The 23,251-nt window shown below is 33.4% G+C and overlaps 1 protein-coding gene across 24 annotated transcripts in view; it reads left to right on the top strand.

The window, feature by feature from the left end:
• Positions 1-23,251, top strand: part of ROBO2 (roundabout guidance receptor 2) — a 1,642,423-nt gene that overhangs the window by 1,577,358 nt on the left and 41,814 nt on the right. For 15 of the 24 annotated variants that reach the window (XM_069475021.1, XM_069475034.1, XM_069475035.1 and 12 more), the window contains 5 exons: positions 188-370; positions 6,510-6,552; positions 7,998-8,125; positions 13,636-13,917; positions 19,304-19,460. In XM_069475021.1, coding sequence (XP_069331122.1) covers positions 188-370; positions 6,510-6,552; positions 7,998-8,125; positions 13,636-13,917; positions 19,304-19,460 — 793 coding nt within the window. Of the gene's footprint in view, positions 1-187; positions 371-6,509; positions 6,553-7,997; positions 8,126-13,635; positions 13,918-14,331; positions 14,458-19,303; positions 19,461-23,251 lie in introns of all 24 variants that reach the window. The other 9 variants (XM_069475019.1, XM_069475028.1, XM_069475029.1 and 6 more) reach the window with 3 other exon arrangements.

Consider the following 23,251-nt stretch of genomic DNA (forward strand, 5'->3'; position numbering starts at 1 on the left):
TCAAACTCATAATTTGACTCCTCTCCTGAAAATTATAAAATACGCTTATCAATAAATGTGGCAGGCTCAGAACAAAACAAATATTACCTGTCTTCAAAGAAATTTTCTGTGCCTTTGGTGCATCATGTATGTATTCCTGTGTTTATTTTTGACTTAATATTTAGTAATGCTCTTGTTTCTTCCCTAGGGAGACGTAATGAAGTTGTCATTACCGAAAACAATAACAGCATAACTGAACAAATCACTGATGTTGTGAAGCAACCAGCCTTTATAGCTGGTATTGGTGGTGCCTGCTGGGTAATTTTGATGGGTTTTAGCATCTGGTTGTATTGGAGAAGAAAGAAGAGAAAGGGACTCAGTAATTATGCTGGTAAGAGATTGTTTCCAGCTAAGAAAATCTTTTGTCTTTATGAATGTAATGAAATGAAAGGAAGGAATGGAATGGAAACATGAATGAGTGATTTGGCTTGTATTAAAAATCTCTATAAAATGGAATTGTAAACAGTATACTTTAAAGCAATGCTCTTGACCATATCACTTTATAACTATAAAGCAATCTTTTCACTTATATCTCCAATGAAGTATAACAAAAGTACACACTGATAAAATGTTTAACCTTTTTTCTCAAATAGCTCTTTAAAATCATATATATACGCACACACACAGAGACACCCTCAAAGACTTTGCATGCTATGAAGCCATTGTTTGAGAAGTGGATTTAAGCAAGAAAATTACAAAGTATACAGAATAAAAGGAAAAATTTGATTAGTTTGGTGTAATGGTGTTCACCTGTAGTCCCAGTTACTTGGGAGGCTGAGGCATGAGGGTGACTTGAGCCCAGGAGTTTGAGGCTGCAGTGAGCTACAATGACACCACTACACTCTAGCCAGGGCAAGGAAAGTGAGACCCTGTCTCAATGAAAAAAAAAAAAAAAGGAAAAATTTGAAATATAGCTCTTAGTATGTTAGAATGTAGATTACAATACATGTCTCAGAAGCCAAATTTCAACAGAATTTATGATACCGATAAGACAAAATATTTAATTTAAATGTAAACAAACAACATTTCAGAAGGACAAAAAGGAGAAGGAAAAGAAGCAGGAGCAGAAAAGGAAGACCCTAGATGGTCTACATGTTTGAAAAAACGTTTTCTTCTAAGAATCCAAGACAGAGTTTCAAGTGTGTCAGAAATTGTGGCCTTCAAAATATCTCCAAGGGGGAAAAACAGAGGAGAGAGAAGAGAAGGGGAGAGATAAAATGATAAAGTTAGTGATAGAGAGAATGAACTCAGTACTGAAGCTATCTATATTTGATTATAATTTTAATTGAAATGTATTTTAAGTATTTTCTCCAGCAACAATAAAAAGGAATTCTCACAATATTTTACTTTCTAGAGTTTATAAGGGAACCATTTTTAATTTAACATCATTCTACAAACATTTTAAAAATTTAGGGGACATTATATTCAATTTTCTCTTTCTAATGTTAACTTTGGTAAGAAGTATAATGTCTTAATAACTGATTTTGAAAGACACATCATTTCTTATTAATCTGAGCTGTGTGTAGGCTTCTAAACTGCTGAGACTGTCTAGTGTAGAATGCAAGGAATAGCACCCACTTGGTTGTCTTGCTTGTTATTTGACAGCATTTATATACTTATTATAATTTTGTTACAATGCTGTGGATCATATCTTTGTCTTACGAAGATAAAGTTTATTATTACTGGGTAGAAATTTCCCGGACTTGAGAAAGTGGTATAGCACATCCATTGACAAGGGCCCTCTATACTTGGTGACATGCCATTCTTCTGCCATTCTCATTTTTTATTGGTTGCTGGCTACCTGTTTCCTTATGCTTTGTCATCTAAGTGCTATATCACTTAACCAATGAGGGATCCTTCCTAGGACGGGGTGTTCAGAAATAACTGCTGAGTGTCAGGGTCTTGAACATTAATGATACTTTAACGTACCTTCTTGTTATACACTCCAGTCTTTTCCTTTCATCCCTGAAGTATTGTTCATTAACCTATTTGCTTAATCAATTGCCATTTTATATTGCATCTCTGTGACATACTCATATATATAATATAAAACAAAGGGAAGAAGTGATTTAATTCAAGGACAATTTTGTGTTTATCCTTTCACTTGACTTTAGCAATAATAATAAAAGATGGAGTATGCTAGTCACTTAAGTGCAAAATTCTAATATATTAGAATGTTATCTTTTCATCTTCCATATTTCATTCATTCATTCTTTATAAATATCTCTCATAGTTAGTAGGTTTGCACATTTAGTAAAATTACATCAGACAGACTTTTCTTTTTTTTTAATAGAAGTTCTTTGCAGAACCTATGCACTTAATTTGAAAATATCTGTTTGTCTTTGAGCTTGACAAGAATAGTACATTTCCTATTATCATTTCTCATTGTGATTGATATCCATCTGCTTGTAGAACTGCTAACTCAGAAGGTGCTATGCCCTTCAAATATTTTGGAATAAGGCCAGGCCAGAGAGAAGCCTTTCAAAACTTTTATACTTAATTGATAGATGGCTGACTCTGAAGACAACAGATTTTATGAAGCTCAGTAAATATAAACAATTAAATATGGGTGAGCAAATTATGAAATGCTAAACACTTCATACATAAGTATTAAAACTGTCAGTGAAATATAAATTATTGGACAAAACTGTCCAAAGACAGCTAAAAGATTTGATGGAATTTTTATATTGTGATTATCTGGGCTGAGTTAATGGTTATTAAAAGAAGATTAATTTACATTCATATTTGAGAAATAGCTGATCAGGAAATAGAAAGAGGGTTGGCTGAAACATTAAAGTTTCCATTTAGAGTAGGAAAATATGACCTCGTAGAGACAGGCACCCATTCTGAAAGCATCCTCACCTCAAAATGTCAATTTACCACATAGTTATGTTTTCCTCCTCCTCTCCCTCAATTCTAGCAGGCATGAGATTAGAATTAATCCTGTCAGGTAATATTAGAGCTACTTTGTGTATGATGTATATAACCTTCAAAATTTCTGTAACTTATATTCTTTATAAAAATTGCAATACATTCAAAATATTTCATGTAATTCTAAAACACTTTAGACTGTGGTATTTGTGGAACTTTTTGGAAACTTTAGGACTATTCAGTCACTTTTAGCTAACAATTTCTATACATTGCTCCTTGAAAGTTCTTAATTTCAGATGCTAGCAGAGACTCCTGATTAAGATTCATAGTTATCCCGAATTTATCTCTGATAAGCACAAAGCTACTACACTGTTATTATCAAAATTGTGACAAGAACAAGATTGTCCGACCACCCACTCCCCTTTCTTTCAGCTTCAAGGCAAACTGTTTTTTCAAATGAGAACTACCTCAAAATAGCTTTTGATTTGTGGTGGAATGTATTTTTATGTTCCTCTCTCTATACACACACACACACAAAATGCTGATCAAAACACCAGATACAATTTCTATTTTAGGAGTTCTAATTCATCCTCATTTGTACCTGCCTTAAATCTTATGGTCTCATACAACTCAGTTATTTTTGGTCTGTTTTTCAAAATCGAACAAATCTAAAAGTTTTGGAGCATGGGGTAAAAAAATAAAATTTGAAAAGTGACCCCTTTTCCCCCCTGATTTAAAAACACAATTAAACAACAAAATTACGGGGTGTGTGTATGTGTGCTTGTGTGTGTGTGTGGGGGGGGGGGTATTTCTATCTAACAGAAACACACAAAATGAAAGATTCTCATGTATACCGAATTTTGTATGGGCCATTTTAAGTTAGATATTTACATAATGTACTGGGAATTTTTGCCTTTGTTTGGTTAGTACGCAGAAATACAAAGATAAAATTCTTTGTAAAAAATTTTGACAACTATTAGCAGTCTAGAACTATTTGAAAAACATACTTTAATGATGGTTGGAACACAAATAGAAAATTGCTATGCCCTGAATGCTAAATATGAAATACTTTGAAATTTAAATTACTTTTTTCACAGCATTTAATTCTCAGTTGCCAAGTATGGACCATACATACCACAGGATTTATACTCTATCTGCAAATTATCTTTAATGAATGATATCTTTTTTGATAAGGTTTTGAATATTATGTTATAATATTAATACTTCAAACTTTACATTTTATGAAGAATTTGCCATTGGTTAGTGTTTAAAGTTAAGTATAACTCAATTTTTGTGCCTCTACTTCAGTTGCCCTCCTATTCTCCAACATTATTTATTGCTCTGGCAGTAACAGAAAGTTTGGGTGGGAAAAAAAGAGCATATAAATTAGGTAGATCTATTTAGATTCTCACATATCTCCTAAACAGCACATTTTGAGGTGTAGCCTTTGAGCCCTGCCCATTTGCATATTCACAATGATATTCATAGCATTATCATAATTTTCTTTTAACAGAGTAAAACAATCAGTTGCTAGTCCATTAAAAAACACTCACATCAGATGGAAAACTAATTAGCTATACCATTTTCACATTTTGTTTGTGTGTGTGTCCCCTAAACAGGCCTTTATTTAGTATCTCCAATGCTAAATTTTTTTGTCATTAATTGTTTCAGATTAATTATTTTTTGTTAAAAAAAGCTATCAAAGGGTACAATGTGTTACAGATGCACTGTTGATTCCTGATTCCCAGCACTTAAGTGAGCCTTTAGTCATCTATAGTCTTTCATTTTCTCTGAGCGCATGTCTGCATCCAGTCCTAGGCAAATGCAAAGGTTATGTCAGGATTGTTTTACAATGAATTTGAGATGTTACACATAAAATTGATAAAGTAGTACAATTCAGATACAAACAAGATGTTTCTGAAAGCCCTAATATATTTCACTGTCTCATGAAGACCCTTGGAATCATAATCATGTTGCCTGATTATGGTTTCATGGGAGATAATGTTATTAGATGACCTAAAAGGAGGGACTGGGGAGCTTCATTTGGAAATTTACAAAATTTAAAGAGTAATTATATTTGATAGCCCAAACTTAAGAAACAGATGAATCATAGACAGTTATTAAAATTAAAAAGATTCACTTATGTGCATACTTTAAGTGGCAATATATCCTGTTTGCTCAAAATATGAATAAATTCATTAAAAATTTCATTTATTTTCACCTGTCCTCACCAAGTAAAAACCATTATAGTAAATATAATCAATGTCTTCAAAAGATAGGACATATTGGGTTCACAGCTGTGAAAATGGTATTATTTACTTGCTCCTCAGTGATTGATTGAGCCAATCCATACTAATTTGGGTCACAATTGGAAGTTTATTACAATTTTCCAATCCATACACTTCTAAACACCAAATTTCATTTCCATAATTTTTTAGTTGAGTAATTGAGTGGCAAAATTTGATCCAAATTAATGGGAAGGTACTTATAGACCTTATTTATCCCACTAATCATATCCATGATATTCACATTCCACTACAGAAAAAAGAAATAACTTTGAATATACTTTGCTGCTTCAGACATTCTTTAAAGTATTCAAAGTATATTACCTTTATCAGATCTGAATCATTTTGGAATATAAATACATTTTGCTGCAAAGGTTTTGGATAAGGGATGATGGACCTAAATTGATATTCATATTCTTTTGCCAGTCCTTGTAACGCATGTTCATGTTGTTGGCTTTGTAGAATGGAAACTTTTGACTGGAGAGAGTGGATTCACCAGTGATGGTGGCTATAATGGATGCTTGTTGGTGTTGCTAAGTTCCATATTGTATAGAGGAATGGAAACTTTTGTAGAATGGAAACTTTTGACTGGAGAGAGTGGATTCACCAGTGATGGTGGCTATAATGGATGCTTGTTGGTGTTGCTAAGTTCCATATTGTATAGAAGACTTGAGTTTGTGATCACTAAGTACAATTGGAATATATTTAGTGTTGATTATTTGGAAATTTCATTTCTGTGAGGATGTTATTTTCTATTAATTATAGTTAATGTCTATTACAATTGTAACTGTTCAACTTGTAGTGCTTATAAGGGTCCCTAGGAGGATTTGCAATGATAAAAAATATATGTAGTTAATAAGTACTTGCTTCTCTTGTTTCATTGAAAGGATATAACCTGTTTGAACTGTTCTGTTTCAATTTCTATTCTGAATGTTTTGCCTTATGCTTTCCAATTAGGACACTTTTGTGATACAATTAAAAGTCTTGATTTGATGAATCCACATTAATGCTATGTTGATTTTCCAATATCACTATATATCCTAGTTGTAACTGTGCTTGACATGTAAATACAAATTGCTGCTTTAACTTAACCATATATTTGGCTTGAAGAATTTTGAAATGTTCTATTAAAACTGGAGCAAATGATGGCTTTGCCTTGGGCCAAACCACTGCTTGTTCCTCTCTGTACAATTATGTTAATTATATTTTGTTAAAATTCCCAGAGGCCTAAGCTCTAAACTAAGGGCCAATGTGTAGTTATTAATCGTAATTAATATTGACTACTTGTGCCTGTATGTCTTTCTTTTTTTACAGTTACATTTCAGAGAGGCGATGGAGGACTAATGAGCAATGGAAGGTATGCTAAGGAAATTCTTTTTTATTATTATTTTTAATCAGCACTGGAGAAACTCTATAGTAAGAGGCTATTATTGTAATAAATGATCACTTAGAAGTCTGAGAATTCTAGGAGGAATTAAATGGCTTACCACAAGGTTTAATGATCTATCTGTTGTGCACTTTAGAGGAATCAAGTCCAGATGTTTCATATCTCCCAGATGCCCCTGAAGAAATTAGTAGTAAATATCACAAGGAATGTGTTCATTTGTTAGCGGGATGTTTATTGCATTAATTAGACATTAGCAAATGAAGTTGCTGTTGTTTAAGACTCCTTATTGGCTCTCACTAAATTGCTGTGAGTGAACAATTACACATAATCGATCACAAAGTAAATGATTCATGGATGATGAATAGTCTGTAGATTGATAGGACTGGATTCCACAACTTTGGATACTCAATTGAAATTGATAAAAGCTGATAACAAACTCATATATCCTTATCTATTTTCTCTTTGCCAATATGGAGATTGTAATTAGACTCTGGTAATAACTTCCAATCTCCCATTTAATCAATATTTTAGCAAAAAGAGATTAAGTCTAATGAGAGCTAGTGGATGTAGCAAGAAAGCAGTTGGATCTTCTTATTGCAGTTTCCATAGAAACACATGTTTCTCTTAGGGATTGTACCAGAAGGAGTCTATCAAACAAAAAAAGTACAATGATTATAGATGTTCTATTTCTTTGTAACTATGCTGGTAATCTGGAAAGGAATCAGAATCTCATCTTTTATATTAAAGAAGGGAGTTGTTTATTAAATGTGATGTGAAGGAAGTTTTCCTCCTAGACTATACTCACATGCTGGATCAGATCACAGGGCATCTTTTACAATCTTAAAAAAACCCTTCATATACCCATGATATTTTACAACTTAGAGGACTTGGAAATGTGCTATGGATGAAGCGGTATAAATACTGTTCATTAATTTCCTTCAAGTTCCTTGCCTCTAAATCAAGCGTCAGGGCTCTTAACAAGAGTTACATCCTAGAGGGGACAGATACATAAGGAAGATGCAGGAATTGAGGAAGGAATAGCCGAAAGTCCTGGAAATGGCTGATACTGAGCAGTCACTCTGAGCAATTGTTCCTTTGAGGTACCAATTTATCATGAAACCTTGTTTCAGGATCCTACCATGCTACTGATTCCCATCAGTTTCAGAGCATACCCCTGAATTCATTTGGATATCAGGAGAATCCCAAGCAAGGACTCTCTGTTTCCACTGTCAGCGTTGATCTATATGTAGCCTTAATGAACTGCTGAAGTTAGTTTATTCTTGGGAGCCTACACATTTTAATTTGAAGTCAATTAAAATATTCCTAAATTCCTTAACCCTTTTTAGTGCATGAGACAAGTGTCAAAATCTTGCATTGAGCCCCATGGGTTGATTTCCATCTAATTTCTGTTTTAGCCGTCCAGGTCTTCTAAATGCTGGTGATCCCAATTATCCATGGCTTGCTGATTCATGGCCGGCTACCAGCTTGCCAGTAAACAATAGCAATAGTGGCCCAAATGAGATTGGAAATTTCAGTCGTGGAGGTAAGTTGCATTTTTCAAATTAATGCTATTTGTTACTGTGGTGTATTTTTTTGATTTCTGAGATTTTTTAAAAAGACATATCAGAGAGTATTTTCTCTAATATTAAAATTAATGAATCATAGATGGTAACAGTGCTGTACATTTGCTAATTATTTTAATATAAAACTATTGTGTCTATATTATCTACAGTAAAACCAAGCTTTTAAGGAAGTCATTACTAACTGAAAAGATCAATATGCATAACACATTTTGTTTTCAGGAATATTAGTATAAGATTACTAAAATCAGAAACTATGTTTCCAAATTGACCTTTTGATTTTGGACTAGATGTTTCACTTCTGTAAATCTCATTTAATATATATTTATTGAGCACTTCCTGTGTACTTGGCATTATGGCAAACAGAATGTAATACTGACATAAAAAGAGGTGATTCTTACCCTCCTGTAATATGTCGTGTAAGGAGTAGATAGTTATGTCAATATGACAACATGTTGAGAGAGAAGTTTTCTATAGCTCCACAACTGATAACTGGCATCCAAAATGAAAGATAAAAAGGTGCTAGGTAGCTGATGTGTGAAATCCTTCAAAATTTGGCACCAGAGTCTTCTTCATACATTTTTATAAGCATATAGAAATAGACCTAGTATAAATAACTACCACCTTTCCTTGAGTCCACCTTTTCATGCAGTCAGTGGGAGAGAGTAGAAAACACTGATCTCAGCTTGTGGCTTGGCAGGTATATGTGAGTTTTCCATTGGAAAAAGATTGTGCAGACAGTACATAGACATTAAATGCCTTTCCAGTACCCTACATGGGAGGTCTGCCCATTGGGAGTCAGAAAGTTCTATGAAGGGAATGTTAAGGTGATACCTGAAGGAGGAGTAGGAATTGGTCAAATGTACAAAAAAGATGTATAGAAAAGAAATTACCATATTTTAAGGTCCAGAAATGAGAGACATTGACTTCTTCGGGAAATGAATGAATTTCCTGATGACTTGAGTCATATATGTGTGTGTGTGTGTGTGTGTATGTATATATATTGGTTTAGCACAAAGCTTGGCATAAATCAGTGCCCAGTAGGCATCAGTGGAGTAACTGAGAGAATAGAAAGTAAGTTGTATAACTCCTCAGCTTCTGGTTACCCCTCTGTAAGCCAGCACACCCCATTTAGAATTCTCACTTTCTCAGAGAGTCTGATAGTAGCTGCCTCCTCTAGGTGAGCAGACTCTGAGCATCTATAGACTATCATTCCACCATGGGTAGTTTCTGTACCTCTCCTCAGCAGGAAAGCAGAATATCCCTCTCCCTGCTATGCAGACTGATTTTGTCAAACAGAACCCTGTTCTCAAAGCTTTTATCAATCACAGAATAGCTGCTTCTTTTACTGGTTGCATTTTTACTGAAATGATGCAACATTCTATTGTTATATGAAGAAATAAATGCTTAAAGATGGAGAATTTTTTTTTTTCAGTTTCTAGTAGGCTGTATTAACATGTAAAATGTCTTGGTCCAATTTAAATAAAGAATACATTTGTAGATTTGCAAGGTTTTTCTTTCATTTCCACCTCATTTTATCATGTAAAATATTTCACAGATGAACATAGAGGCCAAGAAAAAGTTTTGTAGAGTTTACTGTATCTCTTTTCAGTATGATCAGCATTTTGAGCATTTACTATGTGCCAGAAATACTGTTGGGATTTTTTGTACATTTTAATTCATTTTCATTGCATAATAATATGTGATGCAGATAATCATGTTTCCATTTTAAAGGTCAAGAAACTAAGTTTTTAAAAGTTCTTTTTAAATTTCAAAATATTAAGGGGACACAAATGTGTTTGGTTACATGGATCACTTTTGTAATGCTTGGGTCACGGCTAAAAGTGTGTCCATCTCCCAAATACTGTTCATGGTACTCATTAGATAGGTTTTCAGCCATCCTCCCCTCCTTGCCCCCACTTGATTTCCACTGAGTTTTACTTCCGTAAGAATCTAAAGTGTTTTAAATTGAATAATTTTAGATATAGGTGTAGAATGCAGGCCTGACTGATTTTAAAGCTTAGGTTCTTTTATCTACACTGCTCTGTATTCTATTAATAAAGGTTGATTCACATGTATGACTGTATAACCATATTGACTTAGAAGAATAAGCATGAATATTGACATTTTCCCTTTAAGAATGGAATATCAATACATGTTTAAATGCAATAAAAATAGCATTTTGAATTTTAAATTGACTAATTATTACATAAATCTGCATTTTGTCAAAGCAAACTATAAAAAATTCATTTAGCCATTTAAATCAGCAAGTGCTTACTCTCTTCAAAACACTGGGTGAGAAATTATGGAAATAAATCCCATGTGTTCCTGTCCTCAAGTAACTTATGATACAGTGAAAGAGACAGTCATTCATACAGATCATTTTACCAGGCCAAAGGAAATAAATGCATGAGTAAGTATAACTAAGATGCTGAAAAACTGCAGAATGAATCACTAATTCCAGCTGGAGAGATGTGTTTCTATAATTCATTGATTTTAAACACAAATATTAACAAGCACCAACCAGTCAGACAGCCTAAAGTTGTGGTCCCCAACCCCTGGGCCCTGGTCTGTGGCCTGTTAGGAATTGGCCATACAGCAGGAGGTGAGCGGCAGGCAAGCAAGAGAAGCTTCATCCGTATTTACAGCCACTCTCCGTCCCTTGCATCATAGCATAAGCTCCATCTCCTGTCAGATCAGCGGTCGCATTAGATTCTCATAGAAGCACAAACCCTCCTGTAAACTGGTCATGCGAGGGATCTAGGTTGTGTGCCTAATGATCTGAGGTGAAGCTGAGGTGGTGATGCTAGCAGTGGGGAGCAGCTGTAAATACAGGTTATCATTAGCAGAGAGCTTTGACTGCATAATAAATGTAATGTGCTTGAATCATCCCCAAACCATCCACCCGCCCTGGTCTGTGGAAAAATTGTCTTCCATGAAACCAGTCAGTCCCTGGTGCCAAAAAGGTTGGAGACCACTGGCCTAAAGCATTAAAAATTGGTAGGTGGAGACAGTGATAAATGGAAAATGGAAACTCCTGCCTAAAGATGGCGACACCTATTCAGGTCCAGCCTGTTGGGAGGAAAGCCTGCCAAGAGTTCTAAACCATGTGATATTGTAGAACTCTCTTCCACATCCAGACATTCAAGTATAATATTCTATTATTTCAATACTGGGGTAAAATTTAATTTATTTTTTGAAAATTGAAAATAAGGGAGTGATAAAATCATATTTGAAGACAATATGCAGCCCAAAAGTCAATATAGAAGCACTTAGACTTGAAGGCTGACTATAATTTTGTCTAGCAGGGAGAGGAGAGATTCTATTTCCAGAGTTAGTATAGTATTAGTTGTAGAGCAATATTATGTAGGATTAGATTCTTGGGCCACATTTTTCCATTTTTTATCATTTAAGCATGTAACTAGTTCAAAAGCTTGCAGTTGAAGTGGCTTACATTTCAAATCTAAACCATTGGAGAATCTCAGGTTCAAGGTGTGTGTAAGTGGACCCATCTTGGAGAAACATTTCTATATGGTTAATATTCATCAGTGAAAGACATGGTGGAAGAGGCAGAAATGAAAATCTGAAAACTTACCCAAGTGAAGGATCTATTTTCACCAATTTTGATATGTTAAATATTAGAAGTTTTTGAGAATAAAAATATTAACACTTGAAAATGATGTATGCTTGGCCGGTGGCTCACGCCTGTAATCCTAGCACTCTGGGAGGCCGAGGCGGGTGGATCGCTCGAGGTCAGGAGTTCGAGACCAGCCTGAGCAAGAGCGAGACCCCGTCTCTACTAAAAATAGAAAGACATTATATGGACAACTAAAAATCTATATAGAAAAAATTAGCCGGGCATGGTGGCGCATGCCTGTAGTCCCAGCTACTCGGGAGGCTGAGGCAGTAGGATCGCTTAAGCTGAGGAGTCTGAGGTTGCTGTGAGTTAAGCTGACGCCACGGCACTCACTCTAGCCTGGGCAACAAAGTGAGACTCTGTCTCAACAACAACAAAAAAAAAAAAAAAAAAGAAAAGAAAATGATGTATGCTTAATATCAAATTTTGTAATTAGTATATAGCCAAAAGCAAGAAGGGCAAGAAAGTAGTTGCAAAAATCTGAAATCCAAAAGCAGTTTTATTTGCTTATCCAATCTGGTGAAATATTATAAATTTGGATATGTTTAACAATCTCACTGATATCTATTTGAAATATTTACTTCAGTAACGTACATATACATTTAATTGTACAACAAATTGGAATTCCATACAAGTCTTTCAGAAAGACTTAAATGATACAGAGTACAAAATACATTATACGTTTCTTATTACTTTTGCTAAAGAAAACAATTTTTAACTTTTGTAAAATGCAAAAGCAAAACATATTTCTATAAGAATTTTTATTTCAAGCACCATTAGGAATAATCTAATCTAAAAGCTTTAAGATAGTTGAAAATTTTTTCTAATGAAGAAATCAAGTGGTTTGATGACCTCAAGTCCTATGAAGTGACATTTTCAGAACATACGTTATTAAGGAATGTACCACAATTAGATTTATTCTGTCTATTATTAAAAGTAGCGTTATTTAGTGATTTCCGTTTTCGATTCACTTAGTTTTTTTCTTCCAAAAAGGGACAATAAGAGTTCAGGAGAGAGGTGGCAGTTCTGAATTATAAAGCATCGTGTAAAGATAATTCAGCATACCAAAATGATAAATGGACTGATTGATATTCAGTGTTGTTCCTGAAGTTTAATTTTACTCTTGCTGTATTACAACATGAAACTATAATTCTCTAGTTCTAAGAGTTGATAGCATAAATTAAACTCACTGATCACTGAGATTGCTTTTTCTATAGCCAAATCCTGCTGTATTGTGAAAATGACTTATTCATGACAAATTTCCTTTGTTATCCAAGAAAAAAGAACACATTTACTACCATCAATTATTCTCCATTTCTGGAGCTATGAAATCAAATCAGGCAAGTTAAAACTTCAGAAAAATGTACTTCATAGTCAGGATAGTATAAGTTGGGAAAAATTTTCATCTATTCAGCAGTTATATTTTATATCTTTTGGGGTAAAATGGAAAAATGTTTTCATCCATGATTTGTAGATTCACTCTTATCATTCATTGCTTTTGTAAACTTATCCTTTCATTGGTTCTAAAACAGAATGAAAAACTGAAAGCATTTTTCAGTAGCGAAACATCCCAAACTTCTCATTCATGGTGGAATAAAATGGGGGGAGGGGTGTGTTAAGCAGTGAGATGTGAAGGGCGAGCAGTGGGCCTGCCTGTCACTGAGGCTGATAGCCTGGCGATGGTTGTACATCATCTACCCTTCACTGGCTCATGAAGCCCATCTCAGCTGAAATGCAAACGTGCGGCATGACACGCTTATTTTTCATCTTCAGTCCTGATAGTTTTGGGCTTCCGGAGCATCATTAAATTGTTTCATTTCCCTATGTTCACCACAGATGTGCTGCCACCGGTTCCAGGCCAAGGGGATAAAACAGCCACGATGCTCTCAGACGGAGCCATTTACAGCAGCATTGACTTCACTACCAAAACCACATACAACAGTTCCAGCCAAATAACACAGGCTACCCCGTATGCCACGACACAAATATTGCATTCCAATAGCATACACGAATTGGCTGTCGATCTGCCTGATCCACAATGGAAAAGCTCAATTCAGCAAAAAACAGATCTGATGGGATTTGGTTATTCTCTACCTGATCAGAACAAAGGTAACAATGGTGAGTCAGATTCTTGTGTCCTGAGAGTTATTTTCATATCATTTGTGCATGAGATAGAAATTAGTATTTGTTGTGTGAATTAGTGATTCATTATCAGGTTTACTGTCTAAACTCAAAAAAATATACTGGCATGTATTCAGTAATTTGAATAATCCCTACCACCACCTCCACCACCTCCACCACCACCACCACCACCACCGCCACAAACCAACACGAATCGGTTTCATCCTTTTAGCTCTTTTTCAATATAGTGATCAGCAATCCATCTCTACTTCCATTAGGACAGGATAGACAAAACATTCCTCCACTCTCCCACGACATCTGCTTCTGAGTTGCTAACTGCATGTTCTGCATGGGCTTGTGCTGTGAACTAATCACATGATGCCACTATGACCTCTGCCCTTTAACCCTTAGCCTTACTTTACATCCCTGACTACCGATTGGCTGAGGGATTGTCTAATAGAATGCCACACAACCAGTCTCAGGATTTCAGCACCACCAGCTCTCACAACAGCTCAGAAAGGAGTGGCAGTCTCTCAGGTTGGTCTCATCACAGTAAGGAGAAATATTTGTTTGTCACCAGCATATGACCTGTGTAACTAGCAACCATGAAGGAATACTGCATCACAACTCACTGTTAGGCATTTATCTTTCAAATGGCAATAGTAGTTTATCTAATGAAATCATGCTTTGATGGCGGGGAGGGAGTATCAAAATCACTGTCACTCTTTATGTATTAACTCTACAAGGATGTATGTGAAGAAAAATAATATTGTTTTACTAAATACTATTTATTAAAGAGCAGATAATTTTGATCTGCCTTGAACCCTATGTAAGAGTCAAGAGAACTTTCTAATAGAAAGGTCATACATGAAAGTCAATTCCATATCATGGACACCAAAAGATGAATTCAACTAAAATGAAAATGATTTTGGAGATTTTTAATATTAGTATTCCAGTTTTGTGACTTCCTATTTTTGGACAATCTTTCCAAAATATTATATAATGAAATAATATTTATTATTTACTAAATAATATTATATTGTACTAAATAATAAAGTTAATATGGGAAATTACTATTATTATTACTATTTAATTTCCAAGAAAACCACAATCTAGATATTTATCATTCTTTCATACTATAAATTTTAATATATATATTTGAGATATGTCAGCTAAACTAAGAATCTATAATGTTAGTATTATATAGCTTATGTGGGGAAAAGCACACTTTACTGGACAAAAATATATAACTATTGTAATGAATATAGGTGATAACCTCCTGGCCCAAAGATCCTCATGTGTAAAATGAAAAGGTTGTAGTAGACACACTCTAACTTCCAAACATAACATTGTCATTGTATGGCTGATGATTTTATCTGCATTTCTAATTTATTCCATGACCTTACTTGCTTCATTTGTTCAGATTAATCATATGCTATTTGTTTGTGTGGAGTTTTTGTTTTGTTTTGTTTTTAATTACAGGTTATTAGTAAAGGATTATAGTCTATCACGATATGTCACAGGCTCCCAGTAATCAAAGCCATAACGAGTTAAATTTTTTACATCATTAGAGTAACATTTACTAAATTACTTTTCCTCAGGAGATAGAACCCTCTCAGTCTTAAAATGTTAATGCTCTCACTTCCCTTCAAAATGAGTCATTTGCTCTTCTTGCCTATTGGTAGGATTAGATGCATGATAGAATTCAAAATATTTTAAACATCTGTTATGAATTTAAACTGGGTTAATATTATAGGGAAACTTTTTGAATGACCTTATATGTCATTTACACTGTCATTTATTTACAATATGTCCTAAAATTGTACTGAATAATTAAAAACTAATTTATTCTAGGCTTTTATATTTCATTAAAAGTATGTATGTCTCATGCAATATATACAAAGAAATCTATATATTCTAAGCCATGAATTGCATAAGACCTTTTTCTAATCTGTTATTAAATATTCTGTATATGTTGATTGCCACCAAGTTTTAAAAGTTATCTTTTGAGTAATTGTAAGTAGAACACAATTCACAATAGTGCTTACTGCTTTTTTGAATCCATTAATATCCTGAGTGACATTTATATATATCTATGAATTCTATTACCTACTTCATCTACATTTGAATACAAAATTACTTAAATTGGTGATAGAAAGCATTCTTCAATAGGTGAGAGTGAAGTGATTATTCTCCTTTTAATTTAGTTCAATTGAATATAACATTACAGAGTTTAATTTTATTCTTAAAATCATAGGTAGGTTTCCTTCAAACTCAAATTTAAGATCAAACTGCCCTATAGATAGCTAATCATATCATATTATAAGATTTTCTTAATTCATGCACAGAAATGTAACCAATTTAAAATAATCCCAATGGTAGAGTTAGACATTTTTGAATTATTAATGTAATATTTGAGTGAATTTATCACTCTCTTTGAAAAACTTTTATTAATATACTCATTACATAAATTGTTAGTATTTCCATTAAAAATCCAACCATTAAAATATACAAGAAAAATCGAGTGTTTCAAAATAGTATTTGCAATCATAATAATCAGATATATATTAAAAAGATTATATGGCAATTAAAAAGATATATATAGCAATATTGGTAAGAATAACTAAATCTTTAAATACACAAGTGTTTTTTTTTTTAAATAGACTATACACTTATTTTCAAAATAAGTTGTTTTCATAATTTTCTTTGCATAAAAATCATTCACTAGGCATTAAAAAATCCAAATATTTACATTTTGAGTTGAAGAGAGAGGTCAAATATGTTTGCAATTCATCAAAACTATGCTCCCTTCAAACATATTTCAAGGCTATTCTCACCTTAAAATGACTGTGGGTTCTTTGGTTACAAGTAATAGCAAGAGATTGTCTCACTTCATTTAAGACTCAGATCTCGGATAGAGAATTTAAGTGCCTTAGAAGTTCTGTCATGCTCATCACCATGCTAAGAATATACCACTTAGCTCATTGCTAAGAGAAGGCAGGTGTGTTGATTAATAGTCCTAAACCTGACTGCCTGCAATGAAAGAGCAGAAATTTTCACCCCAAAAGGGAAAATGAATGTTGATAGAAAACCCTCACAAAGTCCCTCTGAGAATCAGCCCTGTTTCCAAAATACATTTTTGAATCTATTGTTTGGAGGAGTAGATGACGAATGGCTTCTCGAACTTTGAGCAAAGACTTCAACAGAATCAGGTTCAGAGCTCTAGAAATAGTAATTTCCAGGAAAGCTGCTGCTTTCTAAATTCTGGTTTTTCTCTTACTATGTGAATATGGACCACATAATACTCAGAATGAACCTCAATTGTTTCATCTATAAAATGGAGATGTAAAAACTTTCCTATTTCTGTCACTCAGTTCTGGTGGTGATTACATAACATTTCTAACAAAAGTGCTATGGAAAGTGAAAAAGACTGTACTCATATAAATATGTAAGGAATAAAGGAGTTACACCTAGACAGAAAACTAGGAAAGACAAATAGCTCAATCCATTCCTCTTTTAATCACTAAAATATAGTAATAGTTTGGACACTAAAGAAAAAGATGTGATCCTTATTTATAATTTTGGTGGCTCATCAGGAAACCAAAGATTAAGGTTCATCTATCTTAAAGGCAAAATCTACAGACTTACGTTCATTCAAGTTTATTTTTTTTAATGGAGTCTGGCTATGTCCGGAATACTCACTGGGCCTGGGGAAGTTGAGAGTGGAGAAGACCCTGGACAACAACAGATGCTGGATTTTTTTAAGGTAGAAGAGATAGGGAAGGGCAAAAATGACTGGCATTTATGGAGCATTTTGTACATTCTCAGCACTTTATATGCATTATCTCTTGCAGTCCTCAAAATAGCTCAAAGAAGTATTAATAATAACTTTTTATCTGCTTTACCTGTGTGGAAACGGAGGACATATTTGTTAAGTAACTTATCAAGTGAGGAGCTAGTATTCAAACTCAGAGATCAAACTCTTATCCTCTAAGCAGAAAATATATGCCCTCCCTCCTCTTAATGCCTTTCATTCTACTAAATACGAAGTAAAAGGAAAAGTGAAAGCCATTTGTTTGCAAGGATGCTCTTTTAAATGTGTGTGTGTGTGTGTGTGTGCGTGTGCGTGTGTGCTATGTAAAAAACATACACAATTATATAATTGGAAAGAGTGTAAAATGTCTAGCTTAACAGTTTTATCAATTTCTGACACTCAAATATGCTATTATTAAGTTACATGGCGTCCCAATTTGGCTGATGCTGATTAGTAACTGATAGAAGAAAGGAGATGGGTGGACTTCTAATGATATGCATATATTACTAAATAGCCCTGCTATAAGTATTTTATGCTCACAACTTTTAGTTCCAGAAAGATGAAGTCCAAGGTGATCAATACTATTCTTTGCAGATGTACCTATAGGCTATGATACAGTGACAGTACTAACTTAGGTTCTCCTGAAACATCCTTTATTATTCTGCTCAAGAAGAACTCATTCCTTCATCCAACTGTGGTCTATTTTTGAGGAAGAGACTTCATCTACTTAATTTGGAAGAGTAAAAAATAAAGCACTGTAAAATGATAAATCTTATTTTTATATTTCAATAAGCCTCATATAATCTCAGATATAGAGTTCATGTGATCCCCATATGCTTCTGACTTACTTTCTGCTCATATTTCACACATAAATTCATTTGTATTAGAATAGTACTGAAACTAATTACTGTATTTCCATTAATTTTCCCCCTTTATGGAATTTTATGAAATGTTATGCTTAAAGCATAACTGAGAACTATTCTCACTATATGCAAAAAATGATTGTGCCATTCATTAGTTTAAAGGTCTATAAAATGTATCCTTGTGAAAGATTTACAGATACTCTCCAGATCGTAGTTGATTGATTTTTATCTGTTACTTTTGAGAGAAAAATGTTACTCTCCCGGATTAAATAAATTGAGTAAATTCTAATGGAAAAGTTTAGCCTGTATCCTTAGACAGTGCATTTTCCACTGAGAGAGATTATGCAAAAGAGCATTATAAATGCACTAAAATCTGACATTTAAAAGAATTTGTTATGGGCCATTATTTCTTCTAACAATGAAAACGTTGAGGCAGCAGACATGAATAAATCAATAAATGTGCTTTTGATATAGCAACCATGTTTTTGGTTTATTCAGCTCTATAGTTAATGCATTGGGAAAGGAACATTATTTTGAGTGATTTATAAAAATGTTTTTCTGATTATATCATTTCATTGTTTATAGATTTTAACAACTCTTAACATACTGATTCTGGTGTTATGAAACATAAATACATCTCCCCATTTGATATATTATGTTTCTTCTGATATTTGGCGTCTTTGAATAAATGCATTATTACTTTCAGGTGGGAAAGGTGGAAAAAAGAAGAAAAATAAAAACTCTTCTAAACCACAGAAAAACAACGGATCGACCTGGGCCAATGTCCCTCTACCTCCTCCCCCCGTCCAGCCCCTTCCTGGTACAGAGCTGGAACACTATGCAGTGGAACAGCAAGAAAATGGGTAAAAATATTTTATATGCCAACAAAATGACTAGGGCTGTACTCTCCTCTCTATTGTTCATTTTGCCATTATCTTGTGTTCTTTTATTGTTTTCCCTGCCCCCTACCACTCTGTTCATTGCATTTTCTGCCTTTTATTGTTTGCACTGTCTATACATTTTTAGCTGATAAATACAAAACAGCACATATTGAGGACTGAGAATCCTTGGCCTTCAAGTGCTTTAGATTGTCTGCAATCATGATAATGCAGCCTCCATTTATAATATTGCTTGCTAGTTTGAAAGCAAGTACCCACAGCTCTGTGAACTAAAGAGCCACTCCTGAAAAGGGTTGAAAAGGGAATTAAAATGACCTTCTTCAACATCCTTCGCAGTTCTCTAATGACTTGATGTCTGGCCATAGCAGGGCGCCACTGTAGAGCACCATCACAATGGGAAAATTGTAGGGACCTGGCCAGTGGGTAGAACTTTAATCATCAGCTCTGATGGGAATTTAGGGGCCAGAACAATAAAAGAGGTTCAAGCCAATGCACACTCTGTTGCAAAACCTTTTTAAGTTAGAAAATTTCCTTTGAGGGCCTTTAAATGTAACCAGCTCCCTTATTCTTTCCCAAACATCTCACAAGAGTTAGTTTGTTTTCCTCTGTTAGTCTAAGCGTTAAGTGATTTTAAATATAAAGATGCTAATAATTTTTTTCTCTAATTCCAAAAAACAAAAAAAGCAGGTCAAAATATTCATGCTCAATCTCTTCTTCTATTTTAATAATTCTAAATGCCCTGTCTTCCTTATAATTCCCAGATTCCTATTAATTTTGACTGGGCCTTTACATACTTAAAAATACAGAATAAAGGCAGTTTTTCTTCTTACAAGTTTTTCTTTAGTTAGAAATATTTAGAAATTAAAACATGTCCATTTATTCCAATGATGGTTTTATTTCCTGTCTTGGTTCAAATAAAGATTACCTGTACATGCTTATAAGTTTTTTTCATCTTCTTTTCTTTTTAAATAATTACTGCCTTTGAGGCCTTCAGATCAATTTTCTTACTAGAATTTCCTGTATCATAACATTTGCTTTTTCCGAAGACATCGTTTGCCTTTTCTTCTTGTTATATTATACACACACGCACATATTTACTGTATATATACTACATACACAATATTTTTTTCTCTTTATCTCCCCCTTCCTCCAATGAACTTCACGTGCCCCTCTGGGACTGTAGTGCTCATGTATATGCATATCATTATTATTTTGATTTTTTAAAAAAAGTTCACATTTGAAACAAAAAACTAAAAGCATACTCTCTGTTCTCTGTGACTTCTTATAAAATGCTGTACATGATCTTAATTGATATTAATGATATAAAATGAGTCCGTGTCATATGAATCCTGAGTAAAGAAAAACTGGAGATGTGCATTGCACAAGAAAAGATTATCACTAGGCTTAGAAATCTGTATTTTAAAGGCCATAGTTAGAGAATAGGGAAATGGAATTTGTAAAATGGGAAGAAAAATAGTGTTGTTAAAGCTTTATATGCATAAAGTATTGAACACAGAGCACATGAAAATTGTGGATAATTTGGAGTCTTGTCTTTTTTCTTTTCCCATTGAGTCTACTTAAAATATACATAGACTGTCATAATGCCTATTACCCATTAAAATAAAACTAATTCAATCAAAATAAATGCTAAACTTCTCACTTGATGTTATTACCCAGTAGTATAACTGGAAATATACACTCTATGAATGAAATAATACATGTTTATGCAGATTTTTATATTTTGACACAAATTATTTTCAGAATATTAAGATATAAAACATAAATTATTTCTACATATTTGGGAATTGTATGTTATTTTAATATTTATCCAAAATACATGGTATTAGAAATTCTTTATTAAAAAAGATTTCTTAAAATTCTATTTGATATTTAAGATAGGTAAAAATATATATTTTAACTATATAAATATATTTGTGTGTATGTATATATTCAAAGACTTTGTGGCATGTAGTTGAGTTCTTATTTACCACAGAGCTCTTATTTGCCCTGAGTTTATTATATGCTGAAAAAAAATTATTATTCTTACCAAAAACAGTGGTTAGGTCATAACTGGTCAGTAATACAGCAAAAGTTAATTACCTTATTCCTTGAGCTCAGTTTTTAAAAGGCTAATACTTGAGAATTATTATTTCAATTGTATATAATAAAAACATGTATTTAAAGTCAATATGACAGGAGCAAATAAAAAAATGATAGATTGGGGATGATTTTGTCTATTTCTTGATATATTCTTTTTACTTTTTGTTTTCTAATATGTAAACCTTATGATACTGAAAAGGAAAGATTATTGAACACAGATTATACTCTATTGTTCATGATATTAACATTTAGTATGTCACAGAAAAGGTCTTCTAAAGAATTTTGATATACCTTAATTTGAAACCTTCATAATTCAGACTTAGGTTTTCTTTATATATAAAATTAAAAACTTCAGAATTTATTTTTTGCTTTTAATAATTCTTTTATTTCTAACAAAGATTCTGCAATTGTACCACTTGTGGTAATATACAGTTTTTATTGTTGTTGTTTTAAACATAGGATAGTAAAGAATTTATTCAACAAATATATTTCTCAAGTACATAAGAAGTTCTAAGCCCAGTGCTACGAAGGGAAGGAGCAGAGACCAATAAGACAAACACACAATTAATAAGGAAGATCTGAAACCTGACCCAGGGAGCTCACAAAAGGGGAAGATAGAGACCAGACACCAGATACTGCCTCCCTCCTGACACACATACACGTGCAATTTTATATGACAAACCCTATTATTTTAATCTTACAAAATAATAATTTGCCTACGGAAAGGGAAAATCATGTATGTAAGCTGGGGCAAGCTTATAGAAGTTAAGTTTATATTTTTGTTTATTTTTAAATTTTTTCTTACCAAGTTGTGATTTTAAGAATTTGAGTTTTGAGGTGAGTCATGAATCATTTATTCACAAATAATAGTACCCAGAGCTGTGTGGCTATTCAATGCCAGAAACTGAGCCAAAAAGAAGGACAAAAGATACAAAGCAATAGTCTCTAACCTACAATGGCCTATATATTAGAATAGATTGTTTGCCAACAACTATAATAAAAGATTACTATTGTCGCCATTTGCTGTTCAAATGGTGAAAAATATCCCTGGCCAAAGAGAAAAATTAAAAATAAAATAAATACAATGAAAGATGAAAAAACAGGGAATAGCAAAAAGACCTATTCGTCTTCCTTTTGAAACCCCATCTTGTTCTACTTGAGGTTATTTGCCTTTCGTTTATTTTTCACAGTTCCTTAACCTTAATCCTCTATTGTAGTACTCCTCATATAGCACTAATTGCTTGTCTGCATCCATAAGCAATTGGTAACTGCTGTATGAGGTTTGTTGAATTTGAAACCTGTATAGGAGATCATCTGAGAATATATTTTGAGGCCAATTGTTAAGCCTTGTATGTCATTTAGGAATTCTGATCTTTGAGTACAGATGATGAATTGGAGGACATGAGACTGGAACAGATGGATAATACATGGAATATTGCAACAGAACAGCTAATATGAAAATGTTAAGGGAATAAAATAAGGAAATGATAGTGGGATGGAGGAAAGGGACATATTTAAGAGAAATACCAAGCTAAGAATAATCATCATGAAATAGTGAAATAGTGTCTCTAGTTTTTTGTTACAATGTTTAGTATTGTTTCTAAGAGCTTAGATATTATCAATGTTCTTTCTAAGGCTTCTTTACCCACAATAGT

This window comes from Eulemur rufifrons, chromosome 7 (assembly GCF_041146395.1).
Source record: "Eulemur rufifrons isolate Redbay chromosome 7, OSU_ERuf_1, whole genome shotgun sequence".
NCBI classification, from domain to species: Eukaryota; Metazoa; Chordata; class Mammalia; order Primates; family Lemuridae; genus Eulemur; species Eulemur rufifrons.